Raw genomic sequence first — 21,372 nt, 5'->3', positions numbered from 1 at the left:
TAATTTGTAGATAAATAGCTAGTAGTAGTGTTGATATTTTCTTTATTTGAATACTTGTCTTCCATCTTGCCTCTTTTCAGCTTGATCATGCTACATAGCTCAGTGTGCAACTCATTCAGTCCAATATGATTTCATCAAATGGTGAATCTTGATTACAACAAAACAATTTCCAATGGAATCAGAGCAGATGGGCTTTAATGTATCAAGAATCTTGTCTTGTAGTTTAAGTATCAAAACATTGACATTACTTAGATCAGAAGTCATTTAAACACCACAACACTATAATGTCCTTTTTCGGGCCTTGTATCACTCCCTAAATCATACAAGTAAGTTGTCCGTTCTCTTTCCAATCAGTTTTGAGTTATCTTCAAATCATTTTTGATTCAAAGGCCGTAGGGTTTTAGTTTTCTGATAAACGAGCCATTCGGGATTTTAATATCTAAGTTAAGGGAAGATGGAAATGAAAGCATATTTCGTAATACTTTCACGGCAGGGAATGTACAGCTTTTTATATATATCACTTAGAAATAGATATTAAATCAATGAGAAATTGTTGTCTGACATTCTAGTCTTAATAAAACAAGAAAAAGTTGAACTATGCAGGGAGGTTTTAGCAGGGCCCTGATAAGTCTTGTGCAGCAGCATTAAAGCAGCCTCTGCGTTCCTTCTAGGGTTTGCACACCCTCGTGAATTGATGATGTTGTCAGCTGACTTCCCACCACACATGCAGCCTGCACAGGGTCTGTCTGGACTCACATGCTGACTTCCTATGTTGTAATCTTGAGGTTGTTCTTCAGATGATACAGGATGTGTAATATAGCTGATATCTTACATGGCATGCTAAAGTGTACTTTCCCATTCCCATACCTTTAACCAGGCAGCTATTGTTGTGCTTTGGTATGCGTTTGTTTGAAAAGTGTCAGAAAGAGAAGGCAAACAAACCAAAGTAAAATGTTGTCCTGAAATTGTTTTGGTGTTTCCCTCCTCCCTCGTTATTATTTTTTGTAGCCTTGGCACATGTAGCTTGTGTGATTTCCCCGAAGGAGAAATGTAATATTATTCCTGGAAGTGCACTATTTGTCTCATTATGTTTCTCTTTACACCCACTCGTCATTATGTACACAGTTATGTAACTTCTTAATTAGTCATGTTTTTCAAACGCAGTATAGTAAACAATGCATTACACTGTTACTCTCTGTGGACTACATTGTGACGTTCATGTAAATGGAGCCGAAGACAGTTTATTAGGACTGCCTTTGATAGAGCTCGTGAAAGAAAGAGGAGAGGGGGGGGTGGCTCACGTGACTGGGTGGGTGGCTCTTACTGCTACCAGTTCACATGACGATTGACGAGACATGGTTTATTCAGTCTGTGTGGCTGTATGACCGACAGCTAAACGCGTTTACCGAGAGAATACCAGCAGGACGTGATTTAGGATTACTAAACAACGGGTTCCTGCATCTTTGGACAGCAGATACACGCAAACAACAACAACAGTGACGCCTCGCTTTAAGCTAACGCTCCGTCAAGTCAAGTGCAGTACGTCGCGTAGACCCACCTGCGCCCGCATCGCCGACACAACACCACCTTTGTGTGCTCGACGCCATCTATTACCCAGGAAAGAAAGAGGAGGACTGTGACCGGAAAAGATGAGAGTCTATTACTCTTCCGCCGCGCTTATCATCGCCTGGTTTGCGGTTTTAGGTGAGTTTTATATGTCACAAAACACAACATAACCTTGGTCTGTTGTGGTGTCCGTTAGTGACAACATGAAGTTCAATGCTAAACGTTCCATCAGTCGATTAATCGAATGGATGGAAACTTTTGTATCGATTGATCAAATTCTAGTTACAACTTCTCAACATGGGACCCCTCCCCCTTGTCTTTCATTATAACACTGTCAGAGTGTGAACTGATGGTCAGACACAGTGGTGGAAGAAATATCCAGATGCATTTGAGTAAAAGTGCCAATACATTATTGTCAAAATACTTCCTGCATTCAAAAGCTTACTTAAGTAATAGTGCAAAAGTATTATCAGAAAAATGTACTTAAAGTATTTAAACATTAACAGTTATCATTGTGCAGAAAAATGTGTTTATAATATAAAATATTTTTAAATAATTTGACTCTTTTGTGACTTAAAAAGACCAAAACTATTTGAAGATGTCACTTTGGACAATTCTTTCGATATTTGATAAGTTAGTTGACAATTGACTAAATAAACTATCCTGACGAAATTCAGAAGAATGATGATTGACAATGTAAATAAATAGAAAAATGATCCTCAGTATGTTGTAGTAGCAACAGGTATATCTAGTAATATGTGTATAATATATAAGGTTGGCTAGTAATGAGGCAAGGAAAAAAACTACCAGCATTGGATGTAGAAATGTTCTATATTCATTCATGACTTGACTTCATAATATAATAAGGGACCTCATAGTGTCAGCAAGTAACCAGTTAAAAAAGACACATCCCTCCTAGTTTAAGCAAAAACGGATTGATGGATCCACTGCCCTTTACATTTTCATGTAGCTCCTTGTCGTAAAATAATCCAAAGGTCATCTTTCCTCATGTAGCAATGGCAAAACAGTCCCTGGATTTATTTCACTCGATTCTGATATATCAGCCAGGTGTTGTTAATGTTGTGGACCAGCAGGCTGGCCTCTTTGTTGTGCCATTTGAGAGCTTCACATGACCGCTATATGGCTTTGTGTTGCACACACAGCCCAGCAGAGGCCTACTGACAGTGTTGGTTTATGACCTTTTAATTGGCCTGACACACACGCACACAAACACAATGCTGACACATGAAAACAGGCCAGTGAAGTTGTTCAGTAGTTGCAGTATTGAGTATTGTAATACTCAAAAACTGACCATCGGATGTAGTTGGGAGTTCCGTTTAGATTTTTCCACAGCCCCTGGTGACCTTTAGAGTTCAGTCCTCCTGATGCAGCATTTCTTCTCAAGCAGCAGAGTCAAGTCACTTTCTGTTTTGTTATCCTCTCCACGCCGACTGTCTATTGCTGCTCTCTGCAGCTTGATACTTTGAACACGCAGCCGCTCTCACCTCATGATCAGATTGCAGTGTTGTGTAAACCCATTGCTGTGTGTTTACAGGGTGAACAGAGGGGTGACATCTGGGTCAAGTTTCAGCAAAGTAGCAGCAGAGGGAGTGTGTGATTTACAGAGAGCCTCACAGGACTGAAGCACAGGCTTTTACCATAGTGATCAATACATTTCGAAAAGCTCATGTTAAAAGGAAGTGAGGGAAAGGATATGAGATAAATAAAATGTGTAAAAAATAGATCTCAGTCAGTCCTCTCAGTAATAAGTGAGTAGTGAGATAGATTTATTGAGTTTATGGCCTACAAGACATATTCTCAATAGATCTATCTCCTGTAGGCCTGTCACGATAAATGTTTTAATTATAGATACAATTGTTAATGTTTACTGAGTGCAATTTTTGTAGATTAAGCCAGAGGATCCATTTTATTTATTGTTCTGGTTGTCTGGTTTCATCCATTTTATTTTCTCAATTTATAAAAAAAGAAATTGTTATTCAATAAAAATAAATTCACTTTGAAAGGCTATTCGTGCAATATAATATTATTACATTATCATTACCATTATCAGTGGCATACAATTTCAAAAATATTGTTCAGCACAATTACTAAAATAAAAGAACATGCGCTGTTCAAAAGTGAACCAAAAGCAGTCCTACATCAACCACAAACTGCTTTCACTTCTCGCTGGACCTTCTGGGAAGTCTGAACATTGGGAAACTAGTGTATTGTGTTGCAACAATATGTTTGAGAATCCCAGCCACCATCACACACCCATACACACGTAACAGTGAGTTGGCTGATTCCAAGGCATGAAGGCTAATGACTCAGGTTCAGTTACACCTGTGTGTGTGTGTGTGTGTGTGTGTGTGTGTGTGTGTGTGTGTGTGTGTGTGTGTGTGTGTGTGTGTGTGTGTGTGTGTGTGTGTGTGTGTGTGTGTGTGTGTGTGTGTGTGTGTGTGTGTGTGTGTGTGTGTGTGTGTGGTGTGTGTGTGTGTGTGTGTGTGTGTGTGTGTGTGTGTGTGTGTGTGTGTGTGTGTGTGTGTGTGTGTGTGTGTGTGTGTGTGTGTTTGTGTGTGTGTGTGTGTGTGTGTGTGTGTGTGTGTGTGTGTGTGTGTGTGTGTGTGTGTGTGTGTGTGTGTGTGTGTGTGTGTGTGTGTGTGTGTGTGTGTGTGTGTGTGTGTGTGTGTGTGTGTGTGTGTGTGTGGGGTCTGCTGACCCCTGATGGTGTCTGTGGGAACTACTTTATTGTTTATGTAGGGCATGGCACCATGTAACACTGGTTATGTTGTAAGAATCGTCATTGCCATAATTTGTACTTATTCTTTAAGTCAAATATAAATGCAGATAATGAATACAATTCAGGTCACATTGTGGATTAATAATTTGTGGTTTGCAAAATAAAAAATCTATACATGTTGTTTATCATTGTGGCATGTTTGTAGTTTAACGAAAATCTGACACTCGAGTAGTATCACTAAGTTGTATATTTATCCAGAATAAAGGAGGAAGACAGCTGAAAATAAGTATTTTCTTTAGTATGTAGAATAAAAAAAATGGGTACTAGTCGAGGGTTCAATGTTTATTGAAATGAAGTTATTGCACATATTAAACCTGGAACTAACAAAGCTTAAATGATTGCCTATAAAAACAACATTAAACATGAAATAATCAGTTGCATTCATTTCTTATGGCTCTATCTGCAGCTTTTCCAGAGTCATTTCTTTTGATTACATTTTCCCACAGGCCAACAACAGCTTCAAAAAAACTATTTCCCTCAAAGAAAAAAACAAACATGCCCTGTTGTCGCAAGAAGAAAGAGTGCAGAAGGAAACATTGAAACTCAGTGTGCTGCTCTGTGATGCTAGTTCAAGCAGATACTTGGCATCTCATCTTGGGTGCAAGTTCATCAATGTTTGGGCTCAGGCTCTGAGCGGAGAAGACCCTCAGGATTGAGTGAAGGTGTGCGTGCAATATACCGGCGGGCCAGATGTTATAGTAATTCAAAATGATCCTGCGGGCCGAAATTCAATCCACTAAGGTCCTGATTTGGCCCCCGGGCCTTGAGTTTGACACATGTGGTTTAAGACATTGAAGAATCGTGTCCTTATGCATTTTCATGAAAACATGCACCAACCCAGGTATGAATTAAACTGTGTCTTCTGTATGCCTAATCGTCACTGTTGGCCTCCCTGTTCTCCTCCAAAGGTTGCATTCAGGCTGTTACCCTTGAAGTGAAGGAAGGGAACTCCACCTGCATTAAGGCTGAGCTCTCTGCATCCTTCTCCGTCACATACAACACCTCCAGCAGCACAGTACGTACAGTGAACACAGTATAATCATTTCCCAAAGCTTTAATATTGTTTACCTTGATATGTATCTGATTGTAAACTTGGGTTCTCTTTCCTCAGAGAACCGTGCAGTTCCCTCTTCCCGACTCCACCACGGTGGATACAGCCAGCAGCTCCTGTGGCACAGAGGAAAGCTCCCCGTGGCTGGTGGCCGTGTTCGGGCCCGGCCACGCGCTCGGGCTGAGCTTTTCGACCAATGGGAGCCTGTACAGTGTGGCTAACCTGACGCTGCAGTACAACCTCAGCGACACTTCTACCTTTCCTGATGCCAACAGCTCAGGTGAGAAAAACATGTCAACAAAACGTCCAGCGCAGTGCAGTTTGTGTGGTGTGGTAAAATGTACGCGATCCTTGTGTTGACAATACAATTCACACCATATTTTAATATATGAAGTAAGTGAAGAAAATATTTTATTTATGGTGAAAAAAAAGGAGCAAAAGTGTGTGCTTATATTTTCTGCAACTAGCAAGTTTATACACATTTTAATCCTCCTAGTGAATTTACATTAAAACAACATATGCAGTTATACCCCTCAGGCACCATATTGATTTCTTATGTTTGATTTTGTCCCAGGTGTAATCACTGTGGTGTCAGCTTCAGTTGGGATCTCGGCGACGATCAACACCACCTACCACTGCGTGAGCCCCTCCACTTTTGTAGTAGGTGGAGCGACTGTCACTTTCTCTGACATGAGGCTGGAGGCGTACATGCCAGGAAACGAGCTGAGTCCAACAGGTACCACTGGGAGGGATTGTGGGTTATTCTGACCTGCTTCTTGATGGTGGATTACACATTTCTTTATAATTTGTTTCATCACAGAAAGCATATGCATGGAAGATCCAACCAGCTCTACAGCTCCACCTACCACTGCCGGAACAACAACAACCGCAGCTCCAGCCCCCACCCCCCCAGGAACACCTGAGCGAGGCACCTACTTTGTGAACAAGGGCAACGGCACTCAGTGTCTCCTGGCCCAAATGGGACTGCAGCTCAACTTCACCTATTTCTCTCATTCTCAGAATAAGGTAACGGTTAGCTTCACAAGCAACACAATAAACATGTTGTCTGGCGAGTTGATGAAGAATGGCCGCTGAGAGCACAATGGAGTGCGCACCATTCGCACCTGTCAGTTTTAGCCAGAGAGCCACTTCCATCTCCTGAATGCAATGAAGTGACAGAAAAGGGGGAGATAATGTTAGCCCAGGATTGAGAACGGATTACTGGTTATTACATCCTTAATGGTTTATCTCCCCTATTATATATTTTGATAAGAACAACATTTAACTTCCATGTATGCCGCCGAGTGCGTACTTTTGTAGAGACAGCAAAACATCTAGCACTTTAACTGCGTCGAGTTTGAAGTGCTGATTTTTGTGAATCAAGGGCTTGGTGGTGCTGTTAGGGGTGCATTTGATGTTTAGTTTTAGTGCACATCATTTGGTTTTATTTGCAAAGGTTTAGAAACCTCCCCCCTTCAGTCTATTATGTATAATAACCCTCAAGTAAACAAAATGTATCTTTGTCTACTTTTCCAGACTGTCCAGGAATTATTAAACCTGACTCCCAATCTGACAACTTCATCAGGCTCATGTGAAGCCAGCAGTGCTTCCTTGGTTTTGACACAGGAGCAAATCACCACGCTCAACTTCACCTTTACTCTGGTAAGATCTTCCTGCGCCTGTTGAGCAGGTTGCTCTATAGTCAATGTGTTTCCATTTGAGTGTGTGGATACACATTTTCTTTCATTCAAATTGTCTCCTCAGAACTCCACGAGCAAGAAGTACCACCTGAGTGGAATAACCCTGCTGGCTGACAGGGCTGATGCCACTGGTACGTCATTTGTCAGATGCAACATGACTTTTTGTCTTGGCTCTGATTAGCTTAATTCAACTCTGATCTTTCCCTCTCCACAGCTCCCATCTCTGCCAGTAACAGCAGTCTGGACTACCTGCGCAGCACCCTGGGACGCTCCTACATGTGCAACGCAGAGCAGACTCTGGCTGTGGTGCCAAGCTTTTCTCTCAACACATTCAGACTGCAGGTCCAGCCATTTCAAGTCACCACTGACCAGTTTGATACAGGTACAAATACTTTGTGTAACCATCCCTGCTGAGGTGATGGCCTTGTTGTTTGTTAGGAGGAGTAGGTTGCCCTCTGCAAAGTGCCATTTCACAGATGCACCGCAGACCACTGCAGTTAACATATTGTTAACATGTTGGAAGAAGAAGTACGCATATTTAACAGAAAACTCCTTTCTTACAGTGAGAATATAAGAGTTGGATGAGAAGATTAAAACCACTTAATAAAAATAAATAAAGCATGTAACCACTTATAATCACGACTTTAGGGACAACTTAAAGGTGGGGTAGGTAAGTTTGAGAAACCGGCTCGAGATACACTTTTTGTTATATTCTATGGAATGCTCTTAACATCCCGATAGCAATGAATATCTTACGTGCTTTGACAAAAAATCCATAAAAAAATGTCATCTGTGGAAGCCGTGGTACTGTAAAAAGCACGACCAATCCGTTTGGATTGCCGCCCTGTCAGCCTTCCATCTCGTGCACGCACAAATGTATCTCGTGCCCTCATTGGGCGTGCATTGCAGCAGTACTTCAACGACTCGCCAGCAACAGGCGGCCACTTTCACCAGTCTGCTGACGTCATGTGCGCGTTCATGTGTGTTGGAGGAGGTGCTCTGTAAGGAAGTCTGAAGGAAGGGGCGGATTCTTTTCGGCTGTGTACTTTCACATTTTAGTGCACACTCGAGACGGTTTCTGAAACTTACCTACCCCACCTTTAAGGGACTGACATTGAAGTAGTATTCTCATCTAACTCTTGGTAGGAAAGTGAATTACCACATGCCACAAAATGTAAAGCTATTCTTCTAATCGTTTTTTTTTGTTGCATTATGCTCATCCACACTGGTCGTTTTTCCAACTGATGAAACAACCACAAAAAATCACAAAACCAGAACCATTTGAATATTGAGCAGGACTCAAGCACCCTCCCTCAATTCAAGTTGCATTTCAATATTTAAAAAAGGCAATAGAAGTGGTCAACCATAATAATATATAGATCCAAAATTCTGCAATGTGACACAAACTTGTCCTGTTTGTCTCCAGCGGAGGAGTGTCAGATGGACCAGGACCTGATGCTCATCCCCATCATCGTCGGAGCAGCTCTGGCCGGCCTGGTGCTGATCGTCCTCATCGCTTATCTAATAGGAAGGAAGCGGAGCCATGCTGGATACCAGACCATCTGAGTGGACCCCTTCATTTCACTTCAGCCTGACAGACTGGGGGGGGGGGGGGGGGGGGGGGGGGGCGGAACAGCGCGTGAACCAGCGTGTGAGAAAGAGCTAGTAATACACTGTGGACACGAGCATGACTGAAGGAAAGCAGTTACTCTGGGGCGAGAGTGCATGTTTTTGCATATCCTATGTGACCTCTGGATATTTTTCTTTCACTTTCTCTGTGAGATGATGAGAAGCCAAAGACCTGCTAGTTTTAGACGGTGTGCAACTTGATGAGTCTTCAGAGAATCACTGAGGGAGGCAGTTTGAATTTGTTGTGGCAAGTCCATTGTAAGCGGTTTTCTTTTGTTCCATTAAGTTCTAGGATTTGGTTGAATTGCTGGTTTTATCTGTCATTATTTATAAAACATCATGAAATACCCCATACAAATAAAGAGGAATTTGTGTGCAAGTAAAAACATTTTTAAAGTTAGGTGGAGTTACTCCTGAATGCTTATTATTTGTTAAAGCTTATGAGCTAAAGATAATCCTGCGCCAAGAAAAGGGAAAGCTCTTATTGTTTTCCAGCCATAATACTCCACAGTGAAGAAGACTGTCCCCAAAGCGCACTGAGGCAGTTTCATTCTGATTATTTAACAGTCGGGTTATTGTTATGTGCAGAGCTGCTTTGTGTGAACAATGTGTTGTGGTTCGACACAGAGTGCGACTTCGCATTACTAAAATGTATTCAAAATCCCAAGTGAAAAGGTGCATGGATTCTTTTTCCATTCTTGCTTTCCCCGACTCTCTCTTGAAAGATGTGTTAATATAAATTGTGATTTGATCTTTTATTTTTATAGAAAATGGTTTGATCTCGTTTTCTATTATGCATCCTACTGAAAGTTCATTAAAATCTTAAAACTCCAGCACTGATATATCTTTTTGAGTGTGTGGTATGTTACACCTAATACTCAGAGCTGGGATCAATGCAGGGTTATTTAGGAACGGTGAAATAACATTTTGATATCACGTCTATAAAATGTTACAGTCAACAAAACCTAAACATAGAACCAATGACATTATAGTTTGAATTTCGTTTTTTATTTTTGGTTTAATTCAGTTTTAGTAAGAGTGTCAGTTTTCCAACAAAGGTTCGGTTTGGTTAGAGCCAGGTTAAATGTCCCAGAAGCATGTGACATGATTAACATAACAACATATATATGGGTTAGAAAACTGTAGGAATGTTCATAATATTTAAATATTTTGAAATTGGACAGTACACCTGAGAGGGATTGCTTGGTTAAATGACATTTGATCTATTACAATATAAATCATGGTTATGTCATTAAACTCTACAAAACTAGACAGCATCCACATCAGGGATTCATTGTGAAGCAATATCACCATCTCCTGGAATGTCAAGTATGTTCATCTGTTGTGGTTCAATATCACAAATGTATTGAACTTGAACTGCTTATTTTCGTGTTAGTTTAGGATAATAACCCTGCACAGAACAAACAGGAAACCCCTTTGTGTGAAAAGAGCAGCTTTTTCTTAGTTACACTTCGATCTTGTCATTATATCAATTATGCATACTATGACATTTGCTCAAATATTGAACACAGGCAATAATCCATTATTCAGATTTTGAAATGTTTGAAAATCTGTTTCTGCATAACTCTCATTCAGTTACAGCATTCGATTGCCAGTCTTCATTTACCATCAATTTGAAATACAGTGGGCCAACACATTTATCTGACCCGGCTGCTAATCTTTTTTTCTCTACAGTGTCTCTGACTTTCTGGAGTAAAGTGCATCATTTAACAAAAGCAAGCAACTACAAGTTAATTCCCAATGGAATGCTCAGCTCATACATCGCTAAGAACATTCTCATTTCACAACATAGTTACACTTGGGTTGTAAAATTGTCTTAAATATGACTAAGCCTCAACAGCATGTGAGAGTCACTGTGACATTCATGTGTCAGTACAAAAGAAGAAGGTGCAAACGAGCGCTCGGGGCTCATCCCGGTGGAATGTGTATTGAAATGGAGCAACAGGCTGTTAGTTCAGTGTTCTTCTGCACTGATGCGAGATCGACAAGTTGCCCGCAGCTTACTCAAGGTTGCAATGGAGAGACTTCCTGGTTCAGTGAAGATTTTCTAGGAAAGACACAAGGATTATCAGATTAAAGGCAGCTGATAATAATGGACATCCGTTTTATACGGATTGGTCTTTCCTCCAGTGGATAACATTTTAAAGATCCCCTATTATACTGTTTTTCATCAATATATTATAGTTCTCAGATATATACAAAACATGCGTCTGAAGTGTCATGATACCAAACAGATCATGACTTGTAGCATCCCATAAACCCCTCTGGTTCAAAAGTGCTGATTCTCTGTCTTTTACTTAGATGAAAATAAGGAGCCCCTCCTCCCCAGACCCCTCTGAGAGATATTTGGTTAAAAGAACACAATGGTGCTCAAGGAGGAGATTCAGGTGATAAGGTGGGTGGTTGGTGGTTGGCTAATGGTTACACAAGCCAAAAAAACATTATGACATGAAGTGGCCAAAATCTGATCAGCTCATTTTAAGACAGGTTTTTATATAAATGGATCAGGACAAAAAGAGAGCAAATATTTTTTCCTGAAACTTTCAGAATCTCTTTACACAGAGGGGACACATGTTTATGTATAAAAGACATGAAAAAGTGGATTTTGCACAATAGTTGACCTTTAAATAAAAAGCAGTGATGTGATTCCTCCTTTCTTACCTGCATGAAAGTGTGACATTCTTCCACAAATGGTCCCTGGGTGATCTGCTTGAAGTTCTGGCAGACGTCCGGCAGGGACTGGGCCTGCTGCAGCAGAGCCTGCTGGTGCTGGATCAGAGTCAGGGCCACGCGGAACAGGATTTTAGAACCCTCGTAGAACAGGCAGTCCCAGATCCGCAGAACTGTCTGCAGAGAGACAACAAGAATGAAACTGGCTACCTCAGCATACAGCATTTTATATTAATGTACTTAGCATTAAACAGTGATGCAAACACAGGTATGGTGAAAAAAGAGAGAACTATTCGAAGAAGAAAAAAAAAAGCATAATATACCATCTGACAAAGGCCTGTGCTATAATGCTTCAATTTACTGGCTATTCTTTATAATATACTCAGATCAATAGGAGACAGAGATGTTAAGTTATAAATGAAGGGTTTTTCTAGTTCATAAACATGTCCGTGGTAAAATGTTTGGAACACACAAGCAGAAATCTGCCTGAGTCTTCTGGCACATGTCCCTTGAAAATGAAGTCTAGCCACAGATTCTTGTCTTTTTCCAGGGATGGCATTGCATGCAGTCCATTGTCCCGATTCTTGCAGCCAACAACAGCACAACGTTTAACTCCCTTAGACATCCTGGCAAGAACAGATGTGACTGGGGGAGATTTAGCTTTCCGACAGCCTATATGCGAATGAGAGGTTGGGCAATGGCCGTGGCCCAACCTCTCATCCCCCTGATAGGTGGAGAGTTCACCATATAGGCGGAGCACCCCTTTTCTGACATCAGAGAAATTCAAATCTGTATCAGCTCCGTTGCAGCCTCGTTTTTAGAGATTTGGCCATGGAGGAAAAGAGAGAGGGTTGTGTTTTCTGACACTTGGTGAGTTCCCTGAAACACCGGGGACACATATTCATGTATAAAAGACGTACATGAAAAGTGCATTTTGCATGATAGGTCCCCTTTAAATGCATCAATCTGGTGCACTTTGAGGGCGAAATTAAGAGATCTATGGATACAGCGCTCAACACTCATATAAAACAGAACTGTATAATGCTTCAATTAACTGGCTATTCTTTATAATATACTCAGATCAAGAGGAGACAGAGATGTTAAGTTATAAATCAAGGGGTTTTATTATTATTTACAGGTTAATATTATACACTTTTGACTTTAAGGGCTTCAGTTTTTCTTGTTCTTCTTTGCTTGCAAAAGTGTTTCTACTGCTTTACGTCTGCTTTACTAACTGCTTTACTGCTTTACGCAACCGACTGGTGCTGCTGCTGCGTCATGACGTCACCGGTGCTTATCAGGCTCTAGCTCCGAACCGGCCCTGGAACCGCGTTGGTGTCAAAGGGGCATTAGTTCGCCGGACCCTCGCAGCGGGATTACAGCGCAGAAGTGCGCCGCATTTGCGCATGACTGATGTGCAACAACATGTGACTCCTCTGTTTGTCTTCTGTTGGTCGCTTCTTAGCAGACCCTTCACGTGATAGCAGAGCGAACAGGTACAGGAGGCGTAGAGCGAGGGGTCATTGTCCACTAGTCATGCTCGCGGATGGATACAAAAATATCCAATTGGCGGCCGTTGATAAAAGTAAAGTCTATGTTTTGAAGTGAGAAGTTGTACGTCAGTCAACCTCCACCTATCAGGAGGAGACAGCCACGGCCATTGCCATTCGAAAGCGCTGGAGACGCTGTAGTACATATGCCAGGCCTGTAGGTGGCGCTGTAGTCTGCCACAAAAGCAGCGAAGAAGACTTCTCAGATTCAGCCCTTGCAAAAGCAGGGCTAAAAAAGAGCAAATAGAGTGAAATGAGGCATGGCTAAAATGCATGATCTGTTTGGTATTTTGAAAAAAAAACTTCGCAGACATGTTTTATATAGGTATGGCCCTACAATATATTATTCAAATATAGCATGATAGGTCCACTTTAACTGAGTCCTCAAACAAGTACCTGGGGATCCCATTAATGTAGCTTATTTTGCAAACCAAAGGAAAATTGTGATTTAAATGACTTTCTAATGCACCAAAAAAGAAAGCACTTTTCAGTGTAAAGATTAAGGGAAGTGAGGAATGTATTCTTTGTATTATCTTTACTCCAATTATTCTTCTTTTCCTTACATTGAACCTCCTTACCAGCTACCTTTAAACTATACATTTACAACCATGGTCTCTACTCCTTTCAAATGGATCAGAGTATAACTTGGACACTGCCGGAGGAACCCTTAAATACATCTAGGGGTGGGACATTAGTGAGGAATAATGTCCTTGTGGCTGCAGTATTAAGTGTCAGTGCAGTGTCTGTGTGGGGAGGGGGGATCTGGAGTGAATACTGTGAACATCTGCAAGTGTTACGCCCTCCTCCTGGAGCTCTGTGTATGTTATTTGGAAAACAGACATAACAGAGCACGCCCATCCCCAGACCAACAGAGGGAGTGAGCAACAGCAAGGACTGTTTACATGGTGAGCTGGCTATTGGAACAATAGGAGTTATATATTTATATCTGAATCCACTAAAAGCAGCTCTTGTATAAATCACATGAAGAGCTTTTATTGTTTGAGAAATGAGAAACAATTTATCAACCAAAATGTTAAGTTTATAACACCTTTGCTTTCTCATATACCGTATCTATCCCCTAAAGTCCTACATCATGTGAAACCCTCAGCCCCTGAACAGTGACTTTTGATCCACCCCACAAACATTATGGATTACATTAACGCACATCATGTGAACAACATCTTTTTTTCTTTCTTAATACTGTGAGCCATGTTCATGCTCAACTCTGACTGCATTTTGCACATTTTTGCACTCATGTCTGCGCAGCCCTAAACTTTAAAATATAATACACTGTAGTTTGCCAAATATTGTCCTATTTTTAGTGTTTGATTTGTTTTGCTTTTACGGTTCTTTGTATAGTTCAATTCGAATTTGGTGTAAATACTTGTCTTTGTTATCCTTTTTGAATGTTAAATTGTTTCCTAAAAATACTTGTTTTTTTACTATCCTTATATCTTTTTTTTTTTAACTATTATTTCAACATATTTTCTTAGAATGTTTATGTTCGCACCACCAGACACCAAAGAAAATTCCTGGTAAGTGTAAACGTACCATTAAACTTGATTCCAATGCAAATGACCAGAAAGTATGTCTGTCTTTCCACACTGTCGGTTATCAAGCTTTCCTAAATGTTGAATTAATCAGGATACAATGTGCTGTATACAATGCGGTGGAAATGTCAAATCTTCCCTTGTGTCCGCACTATGAAACACACACAGAACCACTCACCTCTACTGGCAGGACGTCTATGTAAAGACAGATGAACCATCGGGACACCACGAGGCTCCACATGACGTTATGATCCATCATGGTCTGCCACACTCCGGGGATTTTCACTTTCACCAGTTCCCCCAACACTTCCTGGTCCGTTTTCAGCCCCATCATGGCGGGACTGTAGTAGTCTGAAACCACACACAGAAGCATCATTGTGAGTTACACATTGCTCTTCCAAACAGATTTGAATACATCAATGTAAACAACAGGATACATGGAAAACAGTTTTAATTCATAGTGACATTTACTACTTTGAGTGAGTGCATGATACAAAGGAAGTGTACTACAGGTCTTAAGCCTTGGCCAGATACAGACCATGTGACTAACAGGATTATTCTTAGCTCAGAGAAAAGGGACAACTACAACATCTACACACACATACACACATCAAGACGCATACACACCTGGTAAGATTCTACCAAGCAGTGCATCCATCAGCCAGAAGGACTTCTCTTCATCTTTTGTAATGATAAGTAGATACCCTGCTACGAAGTTCATCCCCTGAAGGAAAAAAGAAAAAGACACAAACTCAGGTCATGGTCACATGAATCTTGAAATCCTGCCCTAGAGCTCTTTAATAAAGCATCCAGGAGAGAGAGCAGGAAGTTTACGCTGGAAATGAAACAAAGCGGCACCAACACAAAAACATTAAATCCAGATCAGGCTTCCTGAGTTACAGACGGATGTTTTCGAGTGATACTTCATAAGAAATGTAGACATCAACAAAGCCCTGCTGTCATTTGAATTGCAAAGCAAACTGGACGAGCTCAGGTGAATGAGATTTGCCATTCACATGGTAATTATTAACATATGCAATACTGACACAAACAGCCTGCTCAAAAACAGAAATATGCCTTCATTGAAAATGTTAGTCATACAGCGCAATAAACAATAAAGAAACAATATGAAAAACTGCATGATTTGATATCAAAAGTATAAGATGCTGTAAAAAAAATTATATTCATCAAAATACACTTAAAGGTGGGGTAGGTAAGTTTGAGAAACCGGCTCGAGATACAATTTTTGTTATATTCCATGGAATGCTCTTAACATCCCGATAGCAATGAATATCTTAAGTGCTTTGACAAAAAATCCATTAAAAAATGTCATCTGTGGAAGCCGTAGTACTGTAAAAAGCACGACCAATCCTTTTAGCCGGCCCGGCTAAAGTAACTGGATGGCCTACCTGCCTGTCAGCCTTCCATCTGTGCACAAACTTATCTCGTGCCCTCATTGGTCATGTGCGCGTTCGCGTGCGTTGGAGGAGGGGCTCTGTAAGGAAGTGGCAGATTTTTTCCGGCTGTGTATTTTCAAATTCAAGCGCACTCGAGCTGGTTTCTCCAAAATTACCTACCCCACTTTTAAGGCTGGATCTTTGCAGTGATATTACCTGACAGTAGCCCACATTTGGGTTATGGTTGCCATAGGCCAACAGCACGTTATACAGAGCTTTCTGCATACATGGGTTGGCTGTCTTGCGGAACGCCACGTTGTCTGGAAATGTTCTGTTCAAGTCTAAAAGGAAAAAAAACACCAAAGAAACAAGTATTCAGAGCTGCTGTGTGTTGATCGGTGCATAAGAGCATGTTGATTTCAAATAAAGAGCAGTTTGCTTTATGCTATACACAGTTATAATAATAAGTTAGGTTTCTAAAGCTCTTTCTAAGCACTCAAAGTCACTTTACAAGAATACAATTTAAAAAACAACAAAAATGAAGTGAACGGTATGCTGTTTTTTGACAATAAGTAAAACACTGCAGGTCATACAAGGATACATTTTCTTTTCATTTCTCACACACACACACACACACACACACACACACACACACACACACACACACACACACACACACACACACACACACACACACACACACCACACACACACCACACACACACACACACACCACACACACACACACACACACACACACCACACACACACACACCACACACACACACACACACACACACACACCACACACACACACACACACACACACACACACACACAACACCCACACACACACACACACACACACAACACACACACAACCACACACACACACACACACACACACACACACACACACACACACACACAACACACACACCACACACACGTATTTCCAGTGTTTACAGACCGATATTACATTGGGGGGCCCATGGCTAGTGCAAAGATTAACTTCTTGGAGACTCTTCAAATGCATACGAGCACACATTCATGGTCTATTATTTGAAACCAGGTCCTTACGGTTAAAGTGTTGTTTACCTTGTAATCTCAGAGAGAGAGGATAAAAAGATTGTGCTCAGGATAACTTTACACAGTCCTTGGTCATTTTATTATAACCCACTGAGCAGTGTTTAAGCATATAACTCAACTTCACACTTATTACTCAAGCTGGCTTTCGTGGACTCCTTTATCTCACATACTCGTTAACACATTGCAGTTTTCTGTCTGTATGCCAAGTCAATGTCTGACAGGAGGAAACATCAACATGGGAGCTGGTCTGGTTGTAGAACAGTCTCACTTACTCATAAAGCCACAAAGGGGATGCCAGAAAATACAAAGTGTCATGACTCTGAACACCAATCATCAGTGTAGCCGACTGTTGGCTGTGGCTCTGTAGTGCGTCTGCCACTGTGGGCTACAGTCAGCAATAACCAGCCAGCATTCAGCCGCATCAGCACACTGACTCAATCACCCTCAGAGGGTTAGAAAGATTTCCCTGACTTGGGTTGTAAAATGTTGTTTTACTCATTTGGACCACATGATGAAAATGGCAATGCGAAGCAAAACGTGGGACTCAACTTGGGAAAGAAACACAGAGTTTCAGGTTTCTTTAAGGATGTTTGAGTGGTACAGATGCACGGATTAATATTTGTCTTGGCTGATTCTGATTTTCTTTCTTTATAAGAACTATAAGTGACATTCTTTGCCATGCGTTTCAATTTGACAAGCCAAAAATGAAATACAAGAGACTGATCAGTCACAGGGCGTGGCCGAACGGTTCTGAAAGGGTGCCGATCGATTGGTGCATCTCTACTGAATGCCGTGGGACTGAATGAGAAACAGTTTGCAGTCTGACCTGTGCAGATGGTCTCCACCAGTTTGGGGTCGTGCTGGGCTCCGAGCAGGGACTGGTAGTATCCTGGGTTCTTCTCTAGCTGGTCCTGACCCCCGCTGGCGGCCATCCAGATCAGAGCCCGGTGCTCATTGGGAATCCCCTTGCGTACGTAGCGCTTTACTGAAGGAGAGGTTAGGTTTCGTTCAGTTTTATGTTGTGTGCTCAGTATGTGAAGATACTGCCGTGTTCAATTTTAGCACTCACGTTTTACATTCTTCTGCACTCTTCTTTTCCCCTTTAGTAGTTTGGACCACTTGATGGTACGTCGGGTCAGCACCATTAGATACTCAGACATGAGCTCCTCATATGACTCGTAATCAAAGTCCTTAGAGCGCTGAAAGCCATACGGATCCACGCTGTGCCAAAAAGAGTTAGAAACTGTTTAATGAAACACTTCAAAAGGATGAATGATTCTTTGATTTAGTTTATCACAATCATCACCTGAATCACCAAGCATTCACATGAGAGCAGTGTCAGCTGTTTCTGTGCTTTTCCTTGTAAACCATGAATTTAAAGAAAGACTGAAGACAATTAAACAACTTTGGCTGAACATTTCATTTATAATGCAGTTCAAATATTGAACTTGGTATTTTAAACATTTTGTAAAAAGTAATGTAAAAAAGCACTTGAAACAAACAATTATTGTCATTAATTAGTATTCACATTAGCTACATCTACCTACATCTGGTTCTAAATGAAAAAGTTGTGTATACTATGTACAGTAGGTAGCTCAACCTAATGCCTTAGGTAACACCATAATCTTCCTGCAGCTTAACCCTTTTACAAGAGCAAAGTCATGCCTGTAGAATACATGCAGAACAGACCAGCAGTGTGGCAGGCGGCTACATCTGTTTTGAAAAGATTTAACAGACAAAGGAAGGCATCATCATGCAAATGCTATGTTTTTCATGACTTTGTTGTCAAAGCAGAAGCAAGGGCACACGTTATCAACCTGGAGTGTGTGAATGTGGCACCTGATTGCAGGTGTTAGTTTAGGTTATCACCGTTTGTGTGAACTGTGCAACAGCTCCCTTTCAAAAAATAAGTAATTCAACATGTACTGCCATGAAGAGCGTGGATTGCAATCATCTACACAGAAAATAGATCATCAGCCTAAGTTTACTTGCAGACAGATTTAGTCAACTGCACTTTATCAAGGGCAAATCCACTCCAGTCCCATGTTCATTCAGTTGCCAATTTATTAGGTACACCTGTATACCTTTTTGAAGGTTATGTTCCGATTTAGAAAGGTGTTGATTGAACTTAATGTTCATTTTGGAGGCTGTAGTTTCTAATACTTAGACTACCCTCATTGATATAAATTGGGAAAACCACTATTAACTTCAATAGAGCTACAACGTTTCTACAACCTCTATGATGGCCATACCATTGAATCAACACCACTCTAAGAGAGTTTAGTGAACATCATCTTCCTGAAGGTAGTTTATTTTTATTTTAAATGTAAAGTTGTTTACAATGTTCCAATATGTCTGTTTAAATCAGATCATTACAACTGAGTTCACTTTTAAGGGAACTATACATATGTTTCTGTAAAGTGCATTTAGTACAACAATGTTTCAGTATCCATACACATTGAATACTGAACTTTATGGGTTTAAAACTACAAACATGTGTTGAAAGTTGTTAAAATACCACAACCTGTAACCATTAAAGAGTAGCCGCTAGTTAACAACTCAAGTAACGTCAACGGTTTAAAGTAGTTTACGTCAGTTAGCTAACCTTACTGCTTCCAATTTGAACAAAATTAGAAATAAAACAATTAGCTGTTTCTGAGTTGACTTTTCAGTTAAGTTACTGGCTTCCAGATATCGATCAAACATGTTTTTAAAGGTTGTATTAGGCTGAGAGAGCCCTGGTTACCTGTCCACCCTATCTCTGGCTCTACCGTCCGGGGAGCGGGTCCTCTGGGCTGGCTTGCTCTTCTTCTCCATTGCCTCTTCTTCTCCGGTGATATCCTGAGAATCTGTGCTAGAGTCTCACCATGAATCCACCGTGTTGTTGTTTTCCCCCAAGATATGTCAAAACAACAATGATAAAGTTCACATTAACGTCGGAGTCACGGTTAGTTTAAGTTAAAGTTCGCTTTTAACTTTTCTCCATGTTTGCGTGCGGAAAGACGGGGACGAGATCGCTGCCTTTTTTCCTGCAGTTTTCCATGCTATTCCCGAAACGGGAAAGACGGGAAAAACATTCTTTAGCGATTCCTTGAGCAAAGTACTCGTATTATCCAATTCGTCAAATGTTGTTTTAATGATCCGCCGATGTCTTAGCCGTGTGTAGAGAGTAGAGTTTGAGTTTTATCGCCATCCGCATGCACCTGCTGCTGCTCGGAGTGCAACTAACCGGCCTGAAGCTCCGATAACAACATCTACAGATAACCACTACATGAATGCAGCCACATGATACAAGTCACTTCTACTCTCGTTGTCCGACCTAATTTACTACTTCCATGGAAGATTTCGGACTCGTGACGTAATGGCCCCAGGACGCCACACGTCAATCAGACCTAATGCTGCTTTCGAGTGATTCCCGGAATATCCCACTTCAGTGCTGTCCTCAAGGAAAGGCAAGATGCTGTCCTGATTCTGTGGTGCATTCAGGGCACTTTGGTTGGAAAAATAAGTGTATCCGAGAAGAGTGTATCAGATAGACAGAGTTACCCACATTCTTGAAGCGTTCCTCATTTTGCCACTATGTTTGCCTATCACCATGTTATATGAATATTCTGTTAATGTAGCCTTAACTTTTATAGCCTACTTGTCAACTTCTATGATCGCATCTATGTTTTAATGGTAGGCCTATGTATTGTATTATTTGTTTTTGTACTTATATTGATATAGGGCCAGGCCAATGTGTCTGAAATATAGTTATATTCAAAACTGTTGTTATGCATCTGATCTTAATGTGTTTGCTCCTATGCTTAACTCAACATGTAGATTAGCAGTTACATAACTGGTTACTACTTCGACGAGGTACGTGTTGTGTGTCCGACGACACACAAAGGCAGCAAACATGCTAAGTAGCCGCGCCCTTCGCAGAGCAGCCACCGAGCTCAGCACCTGCATGCAGCCACCTGCTCACCTGAGCTGCTGCTACAGTCAGTCAAATATACCTGACTCAAACATATCTGCTGCCTGGGTGATTTATTTATATACACAGTCTTTAGGTGATTCAGAGATTTGCAAATATGACAAGCTCAACAAAAGGCCATGGGCTTATGAAAATAAATAAATTCAAACATATTCCACCCATCTGTCAAATGTGTCTGTCTGGTCTGGCATCAGCACATCACAGAGGGGAACATCTTATTCATAATGGAAAAGGTGACAGCAATTGAAAATGACGCAAACGTTACTTAATGAAATCACCAGATTGATTCCAATTTGATTATGTGCTAATGAGAGACTCTGGAGCAGAGCTTATTGTGTCTCCAAGCTGCCATCCACTTCCAGGCAGGACTGCA

The 21,372-nt window shown here is 41.1% G+C and overlaps 2 protein-coding genes across 2 annotated transcripts; one reads left to right on the top strand and one right to left on the bottom strand.

Annotated features, from left to right (window-relative positions):
- The first annotated feature begins 1,302 nt into the window (after positions 1-1,302).
- Positions 1,303-9,582, top strand: lamp1a (lysosomal associated membrane protein 1a). Its single transcript, XM_034219523.1, has 9 exons — positions 1,303-1,704; positions 5,275-5,381; positions 5,478-5,697; positions 5,992-6,153; positions 6,238-6,443; positions 6,954-7,079; positions 7,182-7,248; positions 7,332-7,499; positions 8,544-9,582. Exons 1-9 carry the CDS (start codon positions 1,650-1,652, stop codon positions 8,681-8,683), a joined length of 1,251 nt encoding a protein of 416 aa, XP_034075414.1. The 5' UTR covers positions 1,303-1,649; the 3' UTR covers positions 8,684-9,582.
- A 150-nt stretch (positions 9,583-9,732) lies between these two features.
- grtp1a (growth hormone regulated TBC protein 1a) lies at positions 9,733-20,434 on the bottom strand. The gene is made up of 8 exons (XM_034219537.1): positions 19,770-20,434; positions 18,093-18,244; positions 17,850-18,008; positions 16,151-16,275; positions 15,165-15,261; positions 14,716-14,888; positions 11,429-11,614; positions 9,733-10,814 (listed from the first exon to the last, which is right to left on the bottom strand). Exons 1-8 carry the CDS (start codon positions 19,838-19,840, stop codon positions 10,722-10,724), a joined length of 1,056 nt encoding a protein of 351 aa, XP_034075428.1. The 5' UTR covers positions 19,841-20,434; the 3' UTR covers positions 9,733-10,721.
- Positions 20,435-21,372: the final 938 nt, after the last annotated feature.

The sequence above is a fragment of the Gymnodraco acuticeps genome, unplaced genomic scaffold, assembly GCF_902827175.1.
Source record: "Gymnodraco acuticeps unplaced genomic scaffold, fGymAcu1.1, whole genome shotgun sequence".
Classification (NCBI taxonomy): Eukaryota; Metazoa; Chordata; class Actinopteri; order Perciformes; family Bathydraconidae; genus Gymnodraco; species Gymnodraco acuticeps.
Note: the sequence above shows the minus strand (reverse complement) of the source record. Positions and strands in the feature narration are given on the sequence as shown.